At 42.7% G+C, this 25304-nt stretch overlaps 1 protein-coding gene and 1 long non-coding RNA gene across 4 annotated transcripts in view; one reads left to right on the top strand and one right to left on the bottom strand.

Annotated features, from left to right (window-relative positions):
* LOC125182132 (uncharacterized) overlaps positions 1-25304 on the bottom strand; it is a 49594-nt gene that overhangs the window by 19787 nt on the left and 4503 nt on the right. For both annotated transcript variants that reach the window (XR_007161176.2, XR_007161175.2), the window contains exon 3: positions 23673-23764. This is a non-coding gene — a long non-coding RNA (uncharacterized lncRNA). The remainder of the gene's footprint in view (positions 1-23672; positions 23765-25304) is intronic.
* Positions 620-19309, top strand: MYL1 (myosin light chain 1). 2 transcript variants are annotated; one of them, XM_013178690.3, is made up of 7 exons: positions 620-874; positions 11946-11973; positions 15120-15263; positions 16827-17000; positions 17495-17572; positions 18092-18144; positions 18985-19309. In XM_013178690.3, the coding sequence occupies exons 1-6, from the start codon at positions 743-745 to the stop codon at positions 18118-18120; spliced, it is 585 nt and encodes a 194-aa protein (XP_013034144.1). In that variant the 5' UTR covers positions 620-742; the 3' UTR covers positions 18121-18144; positions 18985-19309. The 2 variants fall into 2 exon arrangements, with proteins under 2 accessions (XP_013034144.1, XP_047914260.1); XM_048058303.2 differs by lacking the exons at positions 620-874; positions 11946-11973 and adding exons at positions 10749-10887; positions 11673-11697.

Genomic DNA, 25304 nt, shown 5'->3' with positions numbered 1-25304 from the left:
GAGAGACGCCTTGGTTGAAGGCACTGCGGTGTTTTCCATATTTGTCTGCTTTATTTTTAAACACCCAGAGCCTTTGCTTGATCAACACTTCCTCGTAAAAGAAGGAAGCAGAGGAGGAGTGCAGGGCTTTGGGGAGAGAGGCAAATGAGGCTGGAAATTGATGATCTTCCCAGCCATGAAAGTCAAATTCCTGCTTGAAACCAAACCCTCCTGGAGCACTACGCAGGCATGGGGGAGAAGGGGAGGGGAGGGAAGGAGAGAATATTTATTACTTCAGCAGAACTGAAGTTCTGATGAGAAAAAAGGACCAGTCAACCCATGTCTGAATGTCAACAGTAGATCTGAAGTTGGGTTTGTCATGTATCCCCTCCAATTTCCACACATTCAAAAAAAAAGAAAATGCAGGGAAGGTGGCTGGGGTTTTTTAAGAGGGGTGTGGGGGAAGCCACTGAGGTCCCTTGATCTTATGAAGCCCTGAACTCTTATATTCCATTTATAGCCCGAGCTGGAATGACATCCCCCTCGATTAGCAAGCTGTCCAATCCAGCTGCATGTGTCAGGACTGTACAAGGCACTAAGTGAAATATATATATGCCCTTTTAGATTTTAGCACATTGGGTCCACCCCTAGGGCACAGGCTGTAGCTCATTCTGACCACTGCTTCTCTCCCAGGAATCACTTTTAAGGGGTTTTTAAACTTTTTTGGGGGGTTACCTTTACTCTCAAGTTTAAGCAACACAAAATGGCACCAAAGAAGGACGTAAAGAAACCAGCAGCAGCCGCAGCACCAGCACCAGCACCCGCACCCGCACCAGCACCAGCACCGGCGCCTGCTAAACCCAAAGAACCAGCAATTGATCTCAAGAGCATCAAGGTAATGGATGAACGTGTGCTGATCGCTGACCCCGAGCGCTCCCAAAGGGGAAAGTTAGCAGAGTGCTTGCTGAAACCAGCAGGGAAGCATTGTGTGTGTTTGTTTCCTGCTTGGGGACTGTGGTGAAATGAATGAGTAACCCCCCCGGTGATGGATTTCTTGATCTGCCTGAGCTTTCGGTTGTTTTAGTAGCTGGAGGGATGTGAGGCATGGCGCATGATTTAACACAAGAATGAAGCCTGGTGATTTCAAACATATTGTAGAAGGTGGCCCTCAGAACATTTTACCAAAACAATATCAGTCTGACCTGTTTTGTAAAGCTGAATTTTAAAGTTCCACCAAAAAAATCCTCAACTCCAAAACCCTGACCTAAGTGCATGAGAGCTGGAAAGGGTTACTGAAACGTGAAATGAAATGTTTTCCCATAGCATGATACTAATACCAGATGTTATTTTGTAGTTTCCCCTCAAATTTATTTCCAAATTTTTGCAAATACCTGATAACCCTTTGGCCATGTGTTCTGAGATCAGCACTCCGTATCTTTAAAAGCAAAGATGAAAAGGATTTGCCAATTTCATCTATTTTCATTCTCTTTGCACAACAAACATTGAGAGAGACCCATGAGCTAGAAAGCCAAGAAGGGAAGCATTTCAAGTGATTTCCCCTCATCTTTTCATGTTTACTCAAAATTTGAAATTTGCTTCATATTGAAAGTAACCAAGAAAAGATTTGCAGAGGTTTCCCTTGACCGCACGTCCATTGGAACTTGCACTGAATCGAGACTTTGCATGCCATCCGACATCACCAATTGCTGCCTTGACCCTTGAAAGAGAATTCCTCAATTTCCTTCAAAGGAAAATTCTCTATTTAGAAAGAGCAGAGGGAGGTTAAGCAGTTAAAGAGATGAAGGGACAGACCCACTTCTCTGGGCATGACTATACATAGTTATTCTCCACCTACCTGACAAGCTGATTGGTCCCAGGACCAGTTTGCTGAATGCTGCATAAGGAATCATGCCTACTAGGAAGAAAAGAAGGAGTACAAGGTCTCCTAATAGGACCTACTCATTTTAATTTCATGATGAACTCTGCTTCAGGTACCTTAGTACATACAGTCTGTCACCCATACAGTCCCAGGATTGTGACCCATTTTGTACAATTTCTTGAAGTTTTCTCTTTCACCACTAGTAGCCAGTCCCTTGCTGAAAGGGCACGTAGTTTCTCATAAGACTGAAGCTGAACTCACTGGCAAAGCAAAACCAAGAGCAAGAGGGGGTGGAAAAAGACACTGAAATATTTAGAGTGATCTTAGTCAAGGCTACAAAGAAAGCCAACTGTTTTTGAGAATACCGTCTGAAAATTAGATTAGACCTCACATTTCACCCATCTCCAGAGATGAAGGGGAACGCAAGCTAGATTGCCTACTAAATAATTTAATATGATTTGATAGCTCTCTGTGTCCAGTTCATTAGGAGAAAATAGAATTTTCAACTCCAGTGATCCCAGCTAATCTATCTTTACATAAATAGACTTAACAGTATATTACCCGCTGAAAAATGGCTGGCTGCAGTCTGAGGCATCTCCGTGGTTCAGTACAACCCGCTCCTTTACCCAGACAGCTCTCTGTCACAGCAGGATATGTATACAGGTAGCCAAGAGAACGCTCTGGGTTTTTCATGTTGGGACTGAGAAAAGATAGCCTTCCTAAATTCTTTCTTTTGAAAGATAACATCAGACACTATTCTTCCTCTCTGAAGTGCAGAAAAACCTGGGCTGAGTAAGACAAAACTATTCTCTTACCATTAGCGGAAGCATATAAGCATTACCATTTTTATTTGCAAATGAGTAAAGCTATGAGCGGCACGATGGATAGTGCAGGGCTGCCCTGCAATGTGCTGGGTGGCACAGCCCCTGCCCCACGTGCTTGTCAGCATTGTACATCCCTCTATGAGCATCCCCTCTGCTCTTCATCCTAACCTCACAAAGCAAGGGCCAGGAAGCCTCGAGGCACTGCAAGGAGGGACGGAGTCCCCCGGCAGTGTGGTGTCCACCCAACCACACAGCAGTCACCACAGGATGATGTAGGAGCCCATGGTGCCTGTGAGGGTGACATGTCCCCTCTGTCCCCAGCCTTCCCCTCTTACCTGAGCCTCCACAGCAGGCCAGGGCTGCCCAGGTAGACCGTGGCACCTCCAGGGCTGGCTCTTTGGGAAGATACCAGGAACAATCACAGCACCTTTGACACAGCCTTGGAACAGGAGCAGGGGCTGGAAAACCTCCTGAGGTCCCAGCCAGCCACCCTGGGCTACCCACCTGCATTCTTTGAGACCTCAGGCAGTGATGGGAAATAGCATCCTCCTCTAAACAATTTGCTTGGGAGATGTACGTGGCAGAGTCAGGAATCAAAATTCACGTTTTCTGAGTTTTAGCTCAATCCCTTCTTTAGCATTAATTAATCCTGATTCCTTCCAGTTGGCCAGGAAAGCATCAGCACAAGAAAAAGCAGAGCACCATTTCCAGCAAAAATCTGGAGCCAAAGAGTACTTAAAGCTAAGCTTCTGACCAGGACTCTCAGTAAACAATCCAAGTCCTGGGGCTCTTTGCACTGATCTACCAGTCAAAGCCTCCAGCCCTCCCAACAAGTCCCTTTCCAAACAGACTCCCCTGTGCTCACCAGGGGAATTAGCAGCCATACTGCAGCTTGCTGCTAACAAGGGATTCCTGGGAACACCAAGCTGTGGGGCCGGTGATAATCTGGGGAGTCACAAAGCAGGCAGATGCACAGAAAAGCTTCCGTAATTTTTACAAAAGTTCCCCCAAGCTCCTTCCATCTCTCACAGCTGGAGCAGGTAAGAGTAGAGCTGCCTAATCAGGGTACAGCAGCTAACTAAGCCAAATTTGGCAGTGCACTTCATTTCAATTGGCATCTGAGATAATGTTCTCCAGAACAAACAAGAAAGAGGTTTAGCAATATGATGGGGGTTTCTTTTGGGGGCACCCCTCCCCTTGGATGCCCTGCTTGGTCTGCCTTCAAGGAATATGGTTTTGGGCCTCTTAGGGCGCATGCTTTGATAGCCAGCCCTATTTATGAAGTTTCAAGCTGGGTTCTTGCAAAAGCAGGCACCCCAAAATCATCTGGCATCCTCAGAATTGATAGGCCTTTCACCCTCTCTCATCAATATTGTCTGTTCTTTCTCCCCCCTCCACTCTAAATTAACCAAATTAAAGCAAATCTTTGGTGATTTCCTAGTAGCTAGTACAAGATTTTCTATTTTTGAGCACCACCTATTGACTCCAGCGCTGAGTAACAGGAATACCAGACTGCTAAAGAGTCAAATCTAAACTCAGCCCTTTATCACCTCACCTCACCGTAACCAGGACAGGAAGGGAATCAAGGCAAAGACTGTGAGGAGGAGGAATTTGTCTCGATGTGGAAAATTAAGAGACCCTTTTTCCTCCTACTCAAGAAAACAAAACTGAGAAGTTACCTTGTACAAACCTTTCCAGCCTTAATTTATATTTCCAATTTTCCTTATCACTTTTGCATCCTGGGACTTAAATGTCAGGTACACAGGTCAACAGTTAAATCATAACTGACAGGAGAAGAACAGGGTGATGGACACAATGGAGCGTTACCAACTGGACTTTAACAGGAACCAACAGCAATTAAGAGATAAATGACCATTTGGGTCATTTTGTTAAGAGACCCCTGGATTTTTTTTATTTTTCACTTAAAACTGTAGGAAGGGCATTTTTACAAAAGGTAGCTCGTTTGTTTTGTCAGCTTTTTTCTCCCATGCACACCTAAGCAAGAAACTCTGAGCTGATGAACAGCACTACTATGGGACACTTACGATGAGGATTTCTCATGTGTTGGGTTTTGCAGCAGAGGCAGGGAGAAATGCCTAAACGTTATACTGTCCAAATCAGAAGCAGGTAGAGAGGGTTTGTTGTGTTCAACTTTGTCCATATCACCAACACAAAGAGTGTGCTTTTGCTGTTTTTTTTACTGGAAATCTAAGGGCCCTGCCCAGCACATGCAACACGTCATTGGACCAAACCCAGCCTCACAGCATTGGCCATAAGGCTTTGGGATCCGGAGATGCTGAGCTCAGTGCTTTGTAGGCTCCTGCTCTGCAGAAGGTGACCTGAATACACAGTGTTACACCAGGCCCTTTGCTTAAAAGGGTACACCTGAGGGTCCTTGCAAATACCCGTGGTATAAGTGACGCTTGTTTGGTACAAGAGGCTTCCCACACTGCTGCTTTCAAGATGAAATTCCATGGACATGGACCAATTATGCTAATGCCTGTTGCAGATAAGCTACCTATATCCGCGGGGGAAAGTAATTCAGAGCTATCCACTAGTAAAGACTTGCTAAGGCCTCGTGCAACCGCGTGATGCATGATAGAGCCTGCTGCACGGAAAACAAACCTGTGTGATTGTTTTGCTTTTAAATATGGAGCTCTTAAGGCTGTAAAAAGTTTCTTCAAACGTCCTAACTTTTATTACGTTTACTACTCAAGGAGGTCACCTCTGAACAGGCATTGCGTTGGATATAACCAGAGAGAGGTAATGTCCCTAAATGCACTGACAGAAAACTGCTGGGCTGGAGGGCAAGCAGGACTGCAAATGTCAGCTGAAGTGCCCAGAGCGACTACACTGCAGACAAGCTCCTTGTGAACCTGCACAGTGAGAACAGGAAGGTTAGCAGGAGCTGTGCTCATAGCACTAAAGGCTTTCTTGGGAACTGGCAGGTTCTTGGCTGAAGTTTTTGGCGCAGGCCTCTAGGTTATGCCTGATCCAACCCCAGTGATGACTCCAGAAAGATTCTTTAGGACGGACATACCTGCTGGACAAGGTCACCAGTCCCAAGCGCCCTTCAGGCAGGACAGAGACGAACACAAATATGACTTTGCCTGGAGAGATGTACAAGTGCCTACCTGACCATCCAGGCCAGCTTCCTCCTATCACTTTGACTGCTGAGACACAGCAGCATTCGGGATCCACTCCAGAGCAGCCCCAGCCACCATTCAGGAAGTTTTCTTTACAAATTTTTCAGAACTTTGCCTCCTTTTTTTTTTCCTCCTTTTCCTCCTAAAGCGCTAAGCAAGGAGTCCCTCAGAAGTAGAAATTTCCCCATATATTTTAGCAGACATGTTCTTACAGCTGCTAAAGTGAAAAATGGTTTGAAAAGCAATGATTTTTGGCAGGACTAATTCTTAGTAATTCACAGCTTTGACAGTATTTAAAAGATACCTATAGCCTTTGGAGGGTCTGGAGAGTGACAAAATTTGGTAGAAACAATGGAATTCAGAGAAAATTACAGAGAGAGTAGCATCTCAAAAGCTCACTTAGAGTACTTTCTAGTGCTAACATGGTACAGACTTTCTCCCATCACCAGATAAACTGAAAGAACCTAACAGTATTTATAAAACAGTTTTAAACCACTCAGTGCACAGAGAGATCATTACAGATAGCAACAAGATATTTGAGTTTATCTTACATAAGGTAAGAAGAAGGTGACTAATTTAGCCAGTGACAAGTAAAGAAAGAAGTTGCCTGTAAGGAGATATGAAACAGACAAAATAGAAATTTGCCCCTGGTTCCTTGAGGCTTTATTACATCTTACACCCACTGCCAAAAAGTGCTTCCAGCTGGCTGCTTTACTGCATAGCATTTAAATGTCAAGTAGCAAGAGTTTAAAATAATGTTAATACTCTACCACTGCCACTGGGAGGCATGTTAAAACAAGGGATCCCTCGAACAGCAGAGCTCAGAGCCTCACATTTCCTTGCACATCCCCTCACTGAGGCACATTCATGCAAAACTAAATGCAATTAGAAAAGGGACACGCTAACAAATGAGCACATCTGAGTATCCTTCCCCCTGTAAAGCCAATACAATCTGTGCAAAATTGTATTATCAGCAGCTGCAGCACATTTCACTCCCAGGCATTTCAGAAGGGCACATTTAATTAACTGCCAAGGTTCATCTAAAAGTTTTTGCCTAACTGTAAAGTTGCAAACTAAAGTCAGCAAATCAGGAAGTTACCCAGAGTACTTGGAAAGGGAAAAAATAATCGAATTCATGTGTGTTAAGTCCATTAAACTAAGAGATTTTGAACTATTCTTCCAAACCTTGTAGTATCTCGTTTCTTTCCCATATATTAGCAGTGTTCATCTTTATTCTTTCTTCTATTATATTTTCAGGCAGTTTCATTCTCAAAACCTGCATTTAGCGTTTCTTTGCCTTCTAAAAGACATGAGGCTAAATCCATCAGGCTGCTGCTTCTCTCTTAAACGAGAAGCAGCCTCTATGAAATCTACAGCATTGATTGCACCAGTTACTGAACCAGGGTGAGGGTCAGCACAACAACTGCCTGCTTTCCAGTGGGGTTTGAGAGCTCTGCAATCCTGCATTGCAGACATCGGTCATGTCTGCTAGAAAATACATGCATCTGTATTAATCAAGGAGCAGGCAGTAGTGGTGAGCAGACACTACGTGAACTACAGTAGGCACAATCCTAGCTATATCCACCCAGATTTAAAGGAAATCCTTTAAGACCTGTATAAACTGCTAAACATATAACAGGCATCCTCAGGGACTCTCTGATATTCCCCCCTCTGATTTTCCAAGACATCCAATGAATTCTCAGTCTCTTCTATGGAGACAGCACCTTGAACTATCTGGGGGCCCTCTAATCAAATCCCAGCTAAAATGATTCTCTTTTCTGTAACTCACCCAAAGGGTACCAAGCAGATGGAGCATCTTTAGCTTCCAGCAGCATCCTTTCCTGGGACTTTTCACCCTGCCCAGACACAAACCGAGCACAAAGTGACTGTGGCTCAGCACAGCTGTAGTTACTGTGCCCACCAGCCCAAACTGGTGAGAACAGCACTACACAACAAAGACCTGGACCAGAGGTCTAGGAACCAGTAATTTTTTGAGAGAAAAGTTAGGAACTACGAAGAATTTGGAAGTGAAGGTTTGGATGGATTGGGTCTTCTGCTTATCTAGTGATAAGGAGTTGCATATAACCCTCTCCACCCTACCCTACATAACTAGGTTCTGGTCAAAACACTTCTAATTTGCAATGAGAGGAATAGAAGGTGGTCATAAGCTATACCTGGAAAAGCATTAACTGAAAAATAAACAGCACTTTTCCTTGGTATAGATATCATCCTGGATAATAACTTAGTCCATAAGTAAGGGCTGAATCGAGTTAGAGAAATCCAGTTCCTCCTGGTTTTTCCCCTATCTTACAACACGTTTCAACAGAACAAAGTTTACATCATTGGAAGATCTTCCTTTCTACCTTGGGAAATTTTTGAAAGCTTCTTACAGAATCACAAGTCTTACCTTTGACATTTTTTTTTAAAGGAATGATTGTTGCATTTGCTTTACTGAGGGCATTTATAGATGCACTTACTCAAAGTGAGTAGCATTTTAAGCCCCCAACAGACCCTTAAACAGGCTTAAAACCCCCAACAGGCTTAAAACAGGGTGATTCTTAATTCAATTGTATGTGATGTGCCCATGCTAGAAAATTTCTCCCCAGCAAAATTCTGTCTAGGACACTTTTATTTGACAAGTAATGAGATGAAGGGCTGATGTGGTGCACAAGTATTTCCTCATCTAAAACCTGAGCCAAAGTCTCATACAGTCAAGAGTTCAGTTGGCTTATATGGAGAACCCTCTCCATTTATACACACTTGATAAACCATTCAAGCCAGATACTTAATCCAGGTATCAGTTTTCTATATTCAAGACAAATGTGCCCCAATTATTTTCTGGTTGTCATCTAACGTGTTTTGGGATAGGTTTTGTTGTAGCCAACCATAGAGCTGACCAGGAAGTGAAGGTATCAAGAAATGTTTTCTTTGAACCAAAATTCAGTCATGTTCCAGGGGAACATTTTCTAGTTGCCAGCACTGGACAGCGAGAGGCTGAGGGCAGGAGGAAAATTCCACAAAAGGCAACACACCGCTTTGACCCAGGCAACATTTCAGCTCTGCCAAAGTCTTTAGAAAGCTTCTCTATTAATGCATCAGGACTGATGGCCAAGATCCATATTAGCTTTCTCACTGCCTGTGCTCCAGCCCCAGGCAGTATTTAATTAGGAGGTCTGAACTGTGCTAAGCCTATGTTGGATAATTCAGACAAAAAACATCAAACATCTTTCCTACACAGCCCCATAGCCATGCTCTGTTCTGAATATGGCCCTGCTCCCACATGATAATAGTAGCAGATAAAAATAGCAGAGGAATCAAAAGTGAAGAACTGGCAGCAGAGCATTTTTCATGCTCAGTATGTGTTCCACATATTCCCCAAAAATGCAAACAATAATCTGTTTGGACACAGTGTTTTCTAACTAAAATGACTAGCTTGAAAACTTCTTTGCAGTTGTATCTTTAGTTTTTAAGAGGGGAAGTAGGAGGTTAAAGTCTCAAATCTAACTAAATATTTTGATTTATTTTGATTGTTTGGTTTTTTAAAAATGTTAACAGTCTGCTTGGATTGGATTATTTTTTCAGACCACTCAACATACTGAAAAACGCCAAATATTCAAAAAGGTTATGCTTATCTTCAGGGTAACTAAGTGAACTACAGCAGAAAGTTTCTCACTAATCACATTTTATCATTAGAAAAAGAGTGGCAAGTGCACAGCAAAGGAAAAAAAATTAGAGAGGGGATGTGTTTGTAACATGGAGTCTGTTGCTGTCACAACCATTTCCACCCCAGCTTCATGACCCTACTTACCCATTTGAGGTGACAGGGAGCAAGGTTTGGAGCAGTTTTTCTCCCTCTTTTACCACTCGTAGCACCCGTTTGGAGATTGTGATGCAGGCTTAGGAGACGGTACATAATAGGAATTGGTCTTTGCTACTGAAGAAACTGCAGCACCTCCTTCCTCAAACCTATCCTGAAACTCTCCACTTGTAGTCCCAACAGGACACCGTCTGCAACCCAAAAAGCAAGCGCTGCCTTTCCCCGCCATGAACAGTCACCCTTCCAATACCCAAAGCTTTCTGGAGGCCCTTGCTTCCATCACGGCTTCTTCCATATGCCTGTATAACAAAAACCTCTCCAATTCTGACCCCAGCAGCTGCTCTCCTTGCCACACCAGTGAGCTCTGAAGCTGGCACGCTAGTATCCTAACCCAAACACTAGAAGGAGGGTATCCTAAGTGTCCCACTGCCCTGCAAGGTACTTGCACATCAGCTGCAAACCTAGTAATAATATAGCTGGGTCCAAGACACTTGCATAATTTTTTCCTTAGAATCATTCAAAATTTGGAAAACACAATCATCAGAGGAAGACCTTCAGGGGGGCACTTCAGCAGGTGAATCTTCTGCTCAGTGCCAACACCTGGATTGCACCAAACAGACAAGCAGCAACGCCACTCATCTAATGCAGAGCACCATATTATCCAAAAAAGGGATCGAGAACAGCCCAGGGAAGGTACAAGGAATATGAGTGGTTTCATGGGCTTTGAAACAAGCCCAAAGCACGCCATCCAGCTACACCTAACATGCAACCTGCAGGCTACATGGAAAAACAGCCAGCTGGGCAAAAATGTTGCACCTCTTGCCCCAAGTGCTCCTCAGTTGCTAACTATATAGCTTATTGGAAAAATAGGAGCCTTCCCTAAAGGGAACTCTTGGTAGGCTTGGACAGGGAATATCCCCACTTGATGGTCCGGACCCAGAAATTGCTGACATGATTCAAACTTACTGCTTGCTACTCCCCTGTCCCTCTCCAGCCTCCTAAAAATAGCCGTTGTAAGATGCCCATTGAGGCACGGAGCCTCCTGTCACTTTGCCCTAAGAAAGCTAAAGAACTCACCGAGGGGAGGGGCAGCTTCCTTCTGACACCTAATCCAGGCAATGCCGTCAGCGCCGCCAGATAAATAAGAGGAAGAAAGGCCAGGAAAGCAGGACCACTCTCAGAGACATCTCAGCTAATCCCTCCTGCCCGTCCGCCGCTCTACTTTTCCAACTTTCAATCATGGTGGGTCCACTGGAAAGCTAAAATAGTTAGCAGCAAGCCAGTGTATTTTACATGATTAAATCCAGCTTCTCGCTCAATTTAGTTCTAAGTGGGGAAGATAGACCAAAAGACAACAGCTTAGGTTTGCTTGATTTTCCTCCTCAAGCCTAAAGGACTGTGGGGGGCTTTCCAGTCAGCCTCAAGTTCTGCTCCAGGCAGTGGTAGACGTGTGGCTCCTGCAGCTTCAGACAGAAGGGTTACAGTTTGCTGGTGCTATAAGCATTTTTTTAATCTAATGCAAAAGTGGCAAAGGAAAATAGTAATATTTTTGGTATAAGAAAGTATCATAGTTTAATACTTTATGAAACAATGTACTGTCAAAAGCTAATTGGAAACAAACTTTAAGGGCACGGTTTATTTTCTTTGTTAACGTATAAAAAGCTGCTTGTTAAGCAATATTACTTCAAATGGTCATAATAAAGCAGGTCTACACTAAAACTGTAAGTGACCTGATGGTATATTAACAACTTATATGTTAGTTAAGAGATTTTAGATTGTTATTGCTTCTAGCCACAACCTTGGCTTTTCCCGGGATGCAGATTTTAACAAAACGTTTAAAAATAGACCTGGTGATTCATTTTTATAAGGCAGGTTAGTAGTTTAGTTGCCAGTTTAGGTTGCCAAGGCCTAATTAGGCAAGACAGAAGTGAGACCACTCAGCTACCTTGTGCTATTTGCTTTCTCTCAGTGCATTTTCAGCAGTACTAGCTGTCTCTTTTTTTCTCTCTCTCTCTTCCCAACTGCAGTCCTTCACTCCTGACCAAATTAATGGTAAGTGAAACAAAAATTAAACTTTACCAGGGAGCGGGGGGGGAACGTAATGGCTACTGAATGCTAAGTATTCACCAGTCTTAACAGCTCTTTTGCTACCTGCATTACTTCTGCGCATCTGACAGGCCATATTTTTGCTGTTTTGGAAGATACTCATGGATTGAGCTGGATGCTTTAGAAAACAAGCAGGTTCTCCCCAAGCCCCCCCCTTCCTAAGCTATTTTTTGTGATTGATTTCCTTCCAACAGATCGAGTTCTCCAAGGAGCAACAGGATGGTAAGTTACAAGACAGCCAATGTGTTTTACATGTATGTGAGTTCAGAGAGGAGCTACAGGCTTGAACGTTTAACCTTTACCAAAAGATGAGCTAGGACTTCGGCCAGCACAAGTCACCACACACTTGACTTCAGAAAAACTGTGCTGACTTAAACTGAACAGGAACATGGCCTCAGATTTACATGCAATTTATCTGTGTGCTTACTGTGCAACCCCAACCCAAGCTGAGAAGTTTATGAGCTTGTTTGAGTGGAAATACTGTAGTGTTACCAGCTGTACCTGCTGGACATTTTTCAGCTGTGCTGGCTGTTCAAAAGGATGCTGAAAAGTGGTCTTTATTATAAGCCATGAGTGAAAGAGGCAGATGAAATACAACAGGAGAAAGTGAGTTGAGAATTTACTTTAGCTGTGACTTTATATGAACAGAAGTAGGGGATTCTGCCAACGGCCCACTTGTCACTTTTGCTGAGAGATGCTATGGAAGAGGAAGCAGAGGGGCTGTTTTATTGTAAATATATTTATGAAGCATGGGAATGTTTGGCAAATAAGCGACTTGTGTAAATTGTTGCATATAATGTAATGGGCTGGATATTATGCTGCAATTCTCAAGGACCTTGCTGTATTTCCTGCTGGAGATTTGTTGAGCACCAAGTTGCAAATGTTTTTTTCAATCTATTAGACATGCTGATAAAAAAAATCCTGACATGAGTAGTCCCCCCTGAAGCCCAGGAAATTTAAGCTGAAGCGTTTTAAATACCTTAAAAGATGCAGTTGGGTTATATTAAATAATATACTTTTTAAAGACAACGTCAAAAATTCCCTATCAAGTATAGCAGACCTCACTGTGAACAATGTATTTAGAACAGAAGATACAGGGATTTACTAGAAATCTAGAGGAAGAGGAACAGCTTGAATTAGCTCTTAAGAGAGCTCGAAACTTCCTGAACATGTCTTCTCTGGGTTACACCATCAAAATCAACAGGGAGAGGTACCGTGCAGCAGGTAGGCACGGAAACCTTCTTCTGGCAGTCCAAACAGTCCTGGTCACAAAGGAAATTAACTTTTTCTTACTTTGTAATTCTGAAAATTTTACAAAAGGGTAGGGAGGGTTTAATAGAGAAATGTCATCAATTCAAAACTATTGGCACATACAACAAAGATTTTTTTTCCACCTTCCCTTCATATGCTATATCTAATGCTATTACACTGTTTATTAAAGCAAGCAGAGTAGCAATTAATAACCACTTGAGAGAGGGAGGATTTCCCTGGAATAGAGATGTCCCACCCTCAGTAGCTATTTCCATCCACACCAGCTGCTGGGCATTGCCCCCCTTAGAGAGGAATTTTAGATTTGCTTATTCCAGAGGTATAAACTCAGACTGGCTATTAAAAAAAATGAAAAATAGATACTGCAGTGAAGTGCATGCTTGAGACAAAAGTAAAATTTTTTTTTTCTGAGCTGAGGAGCTGTGTTCAGAGCCCAATGAGCATAAACTTCCATGGGATTTACAAAGAAAGAGAAACTCTCCCGCTGACTTTGCTAATAACACACTGGAACAGTTTTATATCTTGCTCTGGCTAAATGTCATGAATGCACCAGATAGAAGATCTGATTGTATGGTATAAATCAGCACAGCTCCATCGACCACGTCTGCTAGAGCAGGGGCTGATATGAAGCTGGGATATTGTAAGGGGAAGCTCTACACAGATCCAGAAGGCCTTGATTTCATCGTCTGCAATAAAAGCTGTAAGGGGAGAGGGTTAGCAGTGAAGGGTTATAGGTCTCACACATCAAACAGTAAGAAGATTAGTTTCAGATGTATTAGATTACAGCCTAGCAGACTGACATCCTGTATCAGCAGTTTTACTGGGTGCCAGCAACTCCTCCACTAACGCAGTGTATGGATGGCTAGAGCAAGAACCTAAGTACCTCTGTATCATACGTCCCCAGCATAAGATGAATGAGGACATGACTTGATGTGGTTTATTACTTCTAAATCTGCCCTGAAGCACAATGGACATTCCACCTACATGCACTGCAGGACACAAAGGCTCTTGCTAGCTGCTGGGAGAGCATCACAGCCGAGGGAAGGGCATTCAGCTGCTTTACTTGGAGTTAAAACACAGCACTATTAGACACTGCAGTGCAGGAAAAGATCAATACAACGGCACAGACCAAAATGCCCTGGACATATGAGGTTTGAAGATGGCCTTTTAGATAAAAAAAAGAACAAGTCATGGGCTTAAGATATCTTTACTCATTGCAATAAACAGCTTAAAAGGCTTGAAGAATACAGTAAGATGATTAACATGGAGTTTTGTAGCAGAAAATGAAGACAGGTGATGTGTTGAAGGCAACTGCTTGCACTGATTTGTATAGGACAAGTGTCAATACCCCAAAGTCCTTTGTCAGAAGCAAGGGGGAGATAATTGAACTGAAAGCAGCACTAAAAGAAGCAAAGTCTCAAAGTTGTATGCACTGGGAACGTGCCAGAATAAGGCAACACAAAAGTGTTGCCACTGGAAAAAGCTGGACATTCACCCATCTGTAAGAAGCGGGGACAGACAGGAGAGGGAATAAAGCAGAAGTGTCACTGTAAGGCAGCTTTAAGGAAAAGCAAGAGTAGCAGCATTTGAAATCTACCTTCAAGTTTCCCATTAGTACTGTGTGGTTGAGATGCTGGAATTGCAGGCAGGACCAATGGAAGCAGGCAGATGTTTTCCACTCCTATGTGCTTTGGCAGAAGAGTCCCAGTCCTTGGGCAGGATAAAATGGAGTGGATTATTCAATAGCATTTTTACCTTCTACTACCATGTCCTGTAAAGAAACCTGTTCTTGAATGGCAAAGTCTGTAGAAAGCTTATCTTCCTCTGTGCTTGAAATAACTACAGGGTCAATCACAAAGCTACTGATGGTTATTAACGCCAGGAAAGCTACAAAAGGTAGATATAAAAGTTTAAAAATAGTGAAACCAAAATGTCAGAGGGGAAGAGTTTTTCTTGGGACTATGGGTCAAAGATTTCCCTGCTAACTCCCCGGGAGTCGGTGGAACGGTGCCAGGAGACAACAGGCCCACATCTTTGTCCATACAACTTGTCACTGCAGAGCTGTCTGGCTTGACTTAACCACTGTTCTTCCCTTGCAGACTTCAAGGAGGCCTTCCTCCTCTTTGACAGGACTGGTGATGCCAAGATCACCCTGAGCCAGGTCGGTGACATCATCCGGGCGCTGGGGCAGAACCCCACAAATGCTGAGATCAATAAGATCCTGGGCAACCCCAGCAAAGAGGGTGAGTGCCCTGCAGTCTCTTACAGGCCCTTTTTCAAACTGAGGAACTGTAATTAGGCACAGTAGGAGGGAGAAGATTTTTTGCTCCAATAGGGAAGTCAGGTGGGATCTCAAGCAGGAACACATGGAATTTCACCAGTTCCTTTTGAAGGGGACAGTGGTAGCAGGGACTACAGTGCTCAGAAGAAGGAAAGCCATCTCCTTAAGCTACAAGGAAGTCTCTTTTAAGATCACTTTGTTGTCAGCTTGGTGTACATCTAGCATCCACTCATAAGTGCTCACAGTCCATCTGTGTCCCAGACCCCTGCTCCTCAGCTGGGGCTATTTCTAGCAGCAGTCCCTTGCATTAGCCAAGACATGCCCCAAGACTGGCAGCCCATGCATATATTTCAGCTGAATGGGGTGGTCTGCTTAAAACTGGTACAAGCAGAGACATATTAGGTGTAGGCTGGATGTCTGTTAGTGGCCTTTTACCAGCTGCCACTTTCTATTTCCTTTCCTCCCCCTTTTAGAAATAAAAGTAGTAAGTACTATGGTAATCTTTTAACAAGAGCTTAGGTATGGGACATCCCTGAGTTCACTGAAGCAGTCGCATATTAACATGGGCTAAATCATATCCAAACCCTCACATTTGGCAAAAGAGGCTCTGAGGATTGACTCAGAAGTCCTGAGTTCAGTATTAGCACCAGTGGGAGCACTAAGCAGAGGATTAACACTGAGGTGAGACCATCAAGGTGCTTTAAGTGACTACAGCCATAACTGTCAGGGGTTTTTATGTAGTTGGGTAGCAAAATACTTTCAGTAACAACTCTACATTCAAAAGTCTCTTATGTTTCCATCTATTATATTTCATTCCTGCCCAAATGAAAACTGCTCTTTGCAAAGATACAGGTAAGAAAAAAAAAAAGTGATCCTTCTGGCAGCATTGCTCTAATAAAAACCACACGGGGAAAGGCCTCACTGGAAACCACAGCTTCTGGCTCAAAGAAAGAAAGGGGCTAGATGCACTAAGCTTGTGAGACCTTCAGCATCCATACTGAATATGTGGAATATTCATATTCTTCTGGACATTCTTATTCTTAATTAGCTTATTCTTTTGCAAATAGCCTCTGCTTCCACATCCAAGAGAACCCAAAGAGGTCAGTAACATGATGTTGGCAACCCCAGGGGCTTGCCTAAGTCTCAACATCCCACTCTTGTCTTTCCCCACTGCTTGGGGTTCAAGATCCATTTTACCATATTCTGTAGCTCCCACCCATCAAAATCTTTTCAAAGATCAACTCATGCAGCAAGTTTCATTTCTGAAAAAAAACGTGTAAACTTATAAAACCGTGTGAAAAGAGGGCATGAGCAAGTATGTGAAAAAACATATGGATGTGAAAATTAACTCCCATGGTAAGAGGGAAGCCAGATTCCATGCCAAATCCCATGGGAAAGGCTGGAGTAAGCTGGAGAAAGACACGTGCAAGTGAGGTGGGAGGCTTCCCTGCATGCGGCGGTGAATATCCCAAGTGAACACACATTGAAGTGTGTAGTAGCATAGCAACTGGTGCTGTCTTTCCAGAACTGAATGCCAAGAAAATTACTTTTGAAGAGTTCCTGCCCATGCTGCAAGCAGCTGCTAACAACAAGGAACAGGGTACCTATGAAGACTTCGTTGAAGGTCTGCGTGTTTTCGACAAGGAAGGCAACGGCACAGTCATGGGGGCTGAACTCCGTCACGTACTGGCTACGCTGGGTAAGGGATTATCACCTCTGAACATTAAATTGTTGCTGTTTGAAGGCATGAGAGAAAGGAAAGATGTTCTAACTAGCTTGGAGAGACAGGAAGCTACAAGGCCAGACAAGACTGGGTTTCTGACCTGGGAATCCAAAGGGAAAGGTGATATAAAACACAATAGAAAGCTTAAAAGAAAGGCCTTATAACTTCTAAACTCAAACCAGGTACTAGGAGTCCCTCTTGAGTGATAGAGAGAACAGGCTGTAAACTTCAGTGAAGTAAAGCGCACAAAGAGGATTTGCTGTGTAGTTTCTTCACTCTGTAGAAATAACTATGATTGCTGTGTCTATGTGCATGTACAGAACTTCTAAAGAAAGTTAAAATGAATAAATCTCAGTTCAGCTGTAGGCCTTTGTTAATAACCCAGAAAACAAAGGAAACGTTTGGAAGAGCTGTAGGATCCAGCATCATGTGTCTGTGTAAGAATTAACCAGGATGTATCTGTTCTCCAGGCGAGAAGATGACAGAAGAGGAAGTAGATGAACTGATGAAAGGTCAGGAAGACTCCAATGGCTGCATCAACTACGAGGGTAGGTGTGGGGGTTCACCACCCTCGTCCTACATTTCAGCGCTGAGTCTCATTGCACTTGGCTTTTAACTTCTCCAGCAAATCAGTTCGACAGAGCTACAGCTGAGTTATGTTGAAAGGTTTACGCATGAAAACAAGCATTGCAACACACTTAGCCTGCAGTCACACTGCTGAAAAGGCTAGCTTTGGTCACAGCAGAGAAGGCTACTGCTGTCAGCCCTGGGTCTCTAGACGCTGACTTTCTGTAGAAGAGCTGTAGTGGGGGGAAGTAAACTAACCCATGGCAAATGGCTTTGGCAAAGCACTCAATTTGTCATTTGTCTCATCACACCCAGGCTGAAAGAGAATATGGTTTGTACAATATTTAATTCTTCAAGCTTTCCATCACATTACCAAATCAAATCCGATCAGAAGTGTCTTTTCGACACCATCAGCTCCTGAACAGCTCTTGCTTTTAAGAGTATTTCCCAAATTAGTATTTACTGCTCCTTCTAACCACCACATTCGTATTTTTCCACAGCATTTGTAAAGCACATCTTGTCTGTCTAAGTGGACATCCCCAGATATCAAATGGTAGGTTCTTCTCATTTGCCGTCTTAACCTTGTCTCTTTGCTATGCTTAAAGGCTCCTACAAGTCCATGGTTATAGGCACAGGTTATGAAATCAACATGACACCATCTCCCCAATGATACAATAAAATTAAACTGTTTTCCAAGAGCAAAGAAAACAGGAGTGCTGATTCCTGGGCCTTAATCCCAGCTCCACAACTAGCTGGAAACTGAGGCAGTGTTCAGTGCGTTTTTTCAAATATCTGTACCATGAAAAAACATTCAGTTTACCCATGATCAAAAACACAAACTTAAATATCATCTTAGATTTCTGTTGTCATACAAAATTAGAGTTTGCACTGTGCAAATTGACAGCTTAAGACATTTATCCTATAATCACAGAGAACTTCTGTTTAAAGAAAAAACAAGTCTAAGCAACACCTTGTAATATATAGATTACTGTAGAGAGTAGCCTTAATACAGTTGTGAACTACAACAGCTCTTCAAATAAAATGAAGTAATCACCTGAAAAAAGTATTTTAAGTCATGATCGATAGCCAAAAGAAGGCTTCAGAAGTATTTGAGCATTTAGCAGTATTTCTACAAACAGAGGGAAAAACCCCATAACCTTGACATGATCCTCTTTTGTCAACAGAAAAGGCCAGCAGCTCTCTTTAAAGTGCAAAAAGAAATACTATGGGTCTATGGGCTCCTTTGGATTGTTATTCTATCCTGGGAAAGACAGTCTCAACTTTCATATGAAACAGACACCTCAAGATAGAAATCAAGGGCTCAGTTTGTTATTTTGCAAGTGTTTTTTCAGCCAAAGGTGACTTCAAGTTCAACTCTCTCATTCCTTCCTAGAACAAGTCAAATTTGGAAAGACCAGATGGCACCTAAGATCTGCCCGAGTGAAATTCGTGCTCTGGCAGGCACCATCAACATGGAAACTGCAGAGGACTGGACGATGTGCCTCTAAGCCCACTAATTTCTACCAGTGCATCCATAGGTATTGCCTCTGGGTCACTACACTTCCAAAAACTGAACTTTCATCAAGGCAAGCTAGATGGAAAAACTGCTACCATCCAGCATTCATCCATCCCAAGCATCTCTTTCCATGTTGTTTCCCATGAAACAATGTAATCCATTGGAAAAATAAAGCATCAATAAAACCCTGTGGTCACTTTGAGGCTATAAAGTCTTTTTTTCCCCACCTAAAGCAGTTCAAACCTACTCAAAGCAGAACTCAGCACTTAATTTATTTCTGTATATTGTATTCCACAAAATAAAGTTTTATGAAAAAACATATTTAAACTTTTTCCAGAGGTCACTCTACTTAGTTTGGATGAAAAGGGTTTTCTTGGGGAACTGGCAGAAGGAACAATTAGGGAGCCGCCACCTACATCAGCACTTGATTGTTTTGGGGAGAAGGACACCTGCTAGCTGGCATCAGAGCAGCTCCTGGGGTGGCATCTGCCCTGAGACCCCAGGCAAGACCAACCATGGTGACTCTAAATTGGGGAGCCATGCAGAGCCACCCTTCCTGGCAAAATCTCCTCCTTAATACTACGACAGTGGGTCCACACCACAATTTGGAAGGGATCCTAGCTACCTGCGGTATTTGTAGTCTTATGGACAAGTGGAACAGCAGCTGCCCATACAGGCTCTGTACTGGGGGAACCAACCCCATGGCTGTAACCCCCCAGGCCTGGGAGTAACCAGCTCTCAGGGCTGTATTGTTACCCACACCTCCCTGCCCTAAGCATAGCTCCTTGCTCCTTTCCTTGAGTGTTCCCAAAACTGCCTTACCCTCCTTTCTGAGGGTCAGCTTGTTCCATAAAAATCCGGCTTAGCCTTATTAAGTTACCCAAGAACCATAATTCAAGAGCCAACAGGTGCTGCAAGGGCAGCTGGCATGAGAATAAGCCACAGCACAACCAGTGAAGCAGCAGCTGCATCTTTTCCAAGGCTTCCCAGAAAAAGTCTCCCACTTAAACCCTCAACATGCTGGCAGATGGGGCCAAGAGAGACCCAGAGATAAGCCCTGCCCAGAGACCTATGCCAACAGGTAGTTTACAGGTGGTTGCTTCGTGCACAGTGGGAAAAACCCTTGATAGAAAGGAAAAAAAAAAAGGAGGTGGTTGCTTAGCCTGTCCTAAAAAGGTAAGGAAAAAGGCATGAGATGCATTAACCAAACTATTTATAGGGCCTCAGCCTGAAGGAAGTTTCTCAAGGGACTGCTGGACACCCTGCTGTTTTTGAACATACTGCATAGACAAGTCCTGTGTGCTTCCTCCTTCCAAGAAAACCATAGATCTCAATTGCTGGGAAAGCAAATAAAAAACAAAACAACACTTCACCATTTACACTGTCAGTCTCCTTCTGATGCTTCCCTGCTACACTATCCCAACATGCAGTCAAATAGCCAGCCCAGTCCAGGGTTGGACACGGCCTGAAGAACCAGAATTCCCATCATTCACTCCTCTCTAAATTGCAAGTTCATTTAACTTTTCAGATATTTGGGGCCCAACCCCAGACTAGTAGCAGAATGGGATGACTTCTCATTTGTGGAGAAATAGGCTGGATTAAGCCACCCATTTAAAAAAAACATTTCATATTTTTAAAACAGTCCCATGTTATGAGACATAACCAGCTTGACAGTATTTCTCTGAACTCTAATTGCAAGCAATCAAGACAACGTCACCTACATTACTCCACTACAGTAAGATCAGAGCAGAAATAATTTTCCGATAAAACAGATGAAGATAAAGAGAATACTCCTTTCCCACTAAACAGTCTGAGCGTTAAGGTATTTCATTGAGCTACACAGGAAATGGATTTTTATGATAGAGTTTTGGTAGTTAGAAGTTCCCCATCCCAAACATAAACAATTATTTGTAAAAAAAAAAGTTCATATTCTGATAAGACAACATTTGGGGGTTATATTCATTCAGCCATTTATAAAGAAAGACCCACTCCTTAAATAGTAGCCTCTTCCAGCTAATGACAGCTTCAACCAGCCACTCTCATTCAACCATAATGACAACAACAAGAAAACTGTTACTACAACTTCAAATGAAAACAAGATGTTTTGACAATTTAAGGAAAAAAAGATTTTTGAGAGAAAGAACAAACCCAGACCACTCAGTTTTAATTCCATTGATAAACCCCATCCCAAAAGGTACCCAACCTGAAAGCACAACTTGGAAATGCATAAAAAGCTCTAGTGTGTTTTTTCATGAGCTGCTGAACCTTCTGCTTTGCCTCAAAACCATTTATAAAGTTAAACTTCTTGATTCGACCTACTGCCCACATGCTAGTAACCCCTGCATTGCTCAGAGCTCTAATCCTGGGGGATGCTCCTGAAAAAAAGGCCTCCTCTCCTTATTTTTTGCTCCCTGAGGAAAGATGTGCCCAGCACAAGCAGCACCATGCTGCATTCCCATATAGAACATTCTTGCACAGTGCCAAGCTCCTCAGCTCCTCCTCACCCCACAGAGAGAGACCGGAGACCCCAGCAGCTGGGGAAGGCTGCCCTGCATCTGCTCAGGCTCCAAACGGAAAGAATAATTCTCAGTCCCGGTCATCTGACACCTCTTGCTATCATTGCATTTGCTTTGTATTTTAAATAGAACATTGTTAATGAACATACTTTCCATTACTCAAAGCAGTCGAGTTTAACTCCTCAGGAGCAGGGCTAGATCCCAAGGGAAAGGTCAAGCTGCAAAATGCTGGTCCTTGATACGCAGCAGTACACAGGGTGACCGACACTGCAGAGCTGGCACCATACAAAACCAAGGCAGAAAGTGCAGAACAACTGAGGAAAGGTAGCTCCAACACATGCCACCATGGAAAACCCAATGAGGAAGTTCCGCATAGGCATCTTCCTTCTGGCAGAAAAATTTGGCTGTCCACATCACTGAGCCCACCCAACTTTCACACCCACCCTCTCTACATTAGTGTTAAGAGGTGTTAAGAAGCCACAGCATGTACAAGGCTCCTGACTGAACAAAGTCCTCTAACGTAACCCACCCAGTGATGTAAACCTGCTCCCCCATAGCAATATTTTCCTTTTTCCACACAGCTCTCCTTCTACAGTATTTCATACCATAATTACAAGATCATTCCACTTCAGCAGGTTTTCAAACTAATCTCAGTTTTTCAACTGAACAGGTTCAGTCTTTTTCCAAGCAGTATCTTGTTGTCCATGTAGCCCTGACGTAGCTTAAACCTGCATCCTTCTTACAGCAGGGAGGCTGACTTTTATAGGGGTACAAGGAAGGGCTTAAGTGTGTCATGAAAAAAGAACAGTTCCTTAGTAACCTATTATTTCTCATTTATTTTATCATGAAGAATGCCACGCTTCCTCATCTACCCAGGTACTTACACTTATTTCAGAATGAAGACTGAAACATTGCTGAAGATACAGGATTTCACTCTCACATCTACCTTCTAGATTAATTGGCACAGCATATATCAGACCACAGTTTATTAGAGCATTAAACTGAACTTTCCATTACCAAAATCTATGGTTTGGGAGGATGGTATAGATTAGCCCATAAACATTTCATTTCTTCACCAATGTAGTGATGATAGGCAGCAGCACTCCAAATCAAACTGTTTGTTGTAAAAGAAAGGCTATTGCCAATCCTCTGGAAAGGATTTGCACTAAGAAATGTACAAGGGAGATTGATAGAAAGCAATAAAAACATGTGCACGTATTTCCTTAGCAGCATGAAAAGTATTACAAGATGGATAGTTCATGCTGATTAAAAGAAACAGCCATGGTAATTGGTATTCATAATTATACTCTAAAGTATATACAAAAATGCAAAGTGGTTTAGAGACTCACTTCCCAAAGCAAGCAAGGTTTCCAGACTGTTTTCCAGACTTCCTGGTGCTCCATAATAATAAAATGTCTCTTTTCTTTGAGGAGAAGCTCCTCTTCCCAAGCTCTCAACCCCCATTAAACTCTTTCCCCCCCAGGGCTTGGGCAGACACAAGCCCTGTTGAATCTCAAAAACCCTAACAAAAGTAACAGAAAATTATCTCTCTTTCCAGGTAAAAGGAATTTATTGCTTCCTACACTCTAGTAACAGAGGACATGCATACCCTAAACCGCACATCACTCCATAAACAGCATATATGTTAACACGCACCATACACCTGGTACCCAGGGGAAACCAGGGATGTGCGTTTTAGGCTCTGTCCTTTAGTTGTTACGCTTCTTAGGTCTACCAAACTGGAGTCGGAAAAACAAAATAAGTTTTATCTTATCTTCCCAAGTATCAGCCCTCCAGATTGCTTGCTCAAGAAAGAGTTTTCTTTAGGTCTTTGTGAAACAAAAAAGGACTCATTTTTTACTCCATGCTATACTAAACACTATCATTTTTCAAGCTGTTCTCCACACAAATGACAGCGCTTATTTACCACCTCATTAATTTAAAAAGTGGTTTCAGTTCAAAATTTGTCATCTGTAATGCTCCTGCATATACGAAAAGTTAAGTTTGGTTTTAATCAACAACAAACATTTCTGCCTTTGTTTAACTTACAAGGCTTCTTCTGCTCTATTCCTTCATAATTCAGTACCATCACTGATCTTCTGAGTGAGGGCTGATGTTATTATTGTATCTTTTGCACCTCCCTGACAAAATAAAAACCAGCAATTAGATGAACCATATAGGTCACATCACATATATCAAGAACAATTTAAAAAGAGCAGGAGTTACCTACCTTTTGACAAGTTCGCTAAGGTTCTGTAACAAGCCAAACAAATAACGGAGATCAATACTTACACAAGCTCAGATTACAGCCCTACAATCATAAAATAACCCTACTAACCGCTCCAGAGCAATGCAACCATCCCATTATACCTTTCTGCAATCTCTAAACACAACACCTACACCTATGTGAGACTGGTGCTCAGCTGACTGAGGTTCTTAAAAGCTGTGAAATATCTGTTAAAGAAATCCTTTGTTCCCCAGTGTATGTTAAAGTGACGACATTAATTTATCCAGGTCAGTAGGAGCTTCCATCACCCCAGTTCTGACAGGTTCTGCACTACTCCATTAAACACAGACTGACTCTCTCCCAGCCCCTTGCTACACTGGGGATAAGAAAACTTACTTTTCTATTTGCCTGCACTAATAGGTACAGCCTCAGCTGATCAATGGCTCCTAGCCTCCGTGTCTAACACAATTAGCACAAAGCAGGGGAATGAATTCATAGCACAAGCTGAAACTGAGACCTCTCAAACTCATTTCACACCACTAACACTGAATTGGTGAGAACGTTTTTGGTTAATGCTTGAGTCAGGCTGGATTTCAGCTGAAGGCCCTGAAGGAAATGGAGGAAACGCTGAGTATCTTCTTAGCACTACAGCATCCAAAACCTCAGAGATGGTTAATTGAAAAAAAAGAAATGTTGCAATGCATTATGCAAATAAAATATCTACGTTAAAAGAGCAGAAAAGCTACATAATTTGGAATCAGGAGACCTTAGCATCATAGTCACTTGGCACTTATAAAGAAACAGTTAATGGGACTGATCTCAGCATTAACTTTATCATTTGAGCACTATTAAAGCAGTCAAATGGAACAGCTTTCCCTCAAATACCAAACAAATAATGAATGTGAAGTCTGAGGCTGTAAGCATTGATATTGCTTGAGGAAGGACAGTTTAAAATGCTATTGGAAGTGCTTGTTGCCAGCACACAGGATGCCACTCATCTTGATTCTGATATAATAGAAAGCAAAGAAGTACATTTTCATCCTTATATAAATACACCATTGATTACATACGCAGGCAGTAAACCAGTTCTGGGAGATGAGGCCATATGTGCACAGCCCTGTTTCAGACAACAACAATACTTTCAACCTCCAGCAACATAGATTTCACATATTAACATCCATTGTGTTCAGTAAATGCCATTGTGTGCCTTTTATATTCAGAAAGTGCAGCTCTGATCTGTGTCACTTGAAAAATAAGTAAATTTTAAATGGTCTGTGACTGATGTACATAGGCTGACAGATCTGAGTAAGAGACAAACTTTGTTGAATTTTTGAATTCTTCACAGCCATCTTTGAGAACTTTTATCCCATGCCATGTGCTAAAGTGAACATAGACTGATGAACATCTCAGTAGCTGAAGTTTCCTTCTATGGTGACAGACATAATAAATTCTCC

This window comes from Anser cygnoides, chromosome 6 (assembly GCF_040182565.1).
Source record: "Anser cygnoides isolate HZ-2024a breed goose chromosome 6, Taihu_goose_T2T_genome, whole genome shotgun sequence".
Lineage (NCBI taxonomy): Eukaryota > Metazoa > Chordata > Aves > Anseriformes > Anatidae > Anser > Anser cygnoides.
Note: the sequence above shows the minus strand (reverse complement) of the source record. Positions and strands in the feature narration are given on the sequence as shown.

Excerpts from the sequence above, each read along its gene's own strand:
- MYL1 (XM_013178690.3), top strand. The coding sequence starts at position 743 with ATGGCACCAAAGAAGGACGTAAAGAAACCAGCAGCAGCCGCAGCACCA. Across the intron at positions 11,974-15,119 it reads CTCCAAGGAGCAACAGGATG|ACTTCAAGGAGGCCTTCCTC; the intron begins GTAAGTTACAAG and ends CTTCCCTTGCAG. Across the intron at positions 17,001-17,494 it reads TCACGTACTGGCTACGCTGG|GCGAGAAGATGACAGAAGAG; the intron begins GTAAGGGATTAT and ends TCTGTTCTCCAG.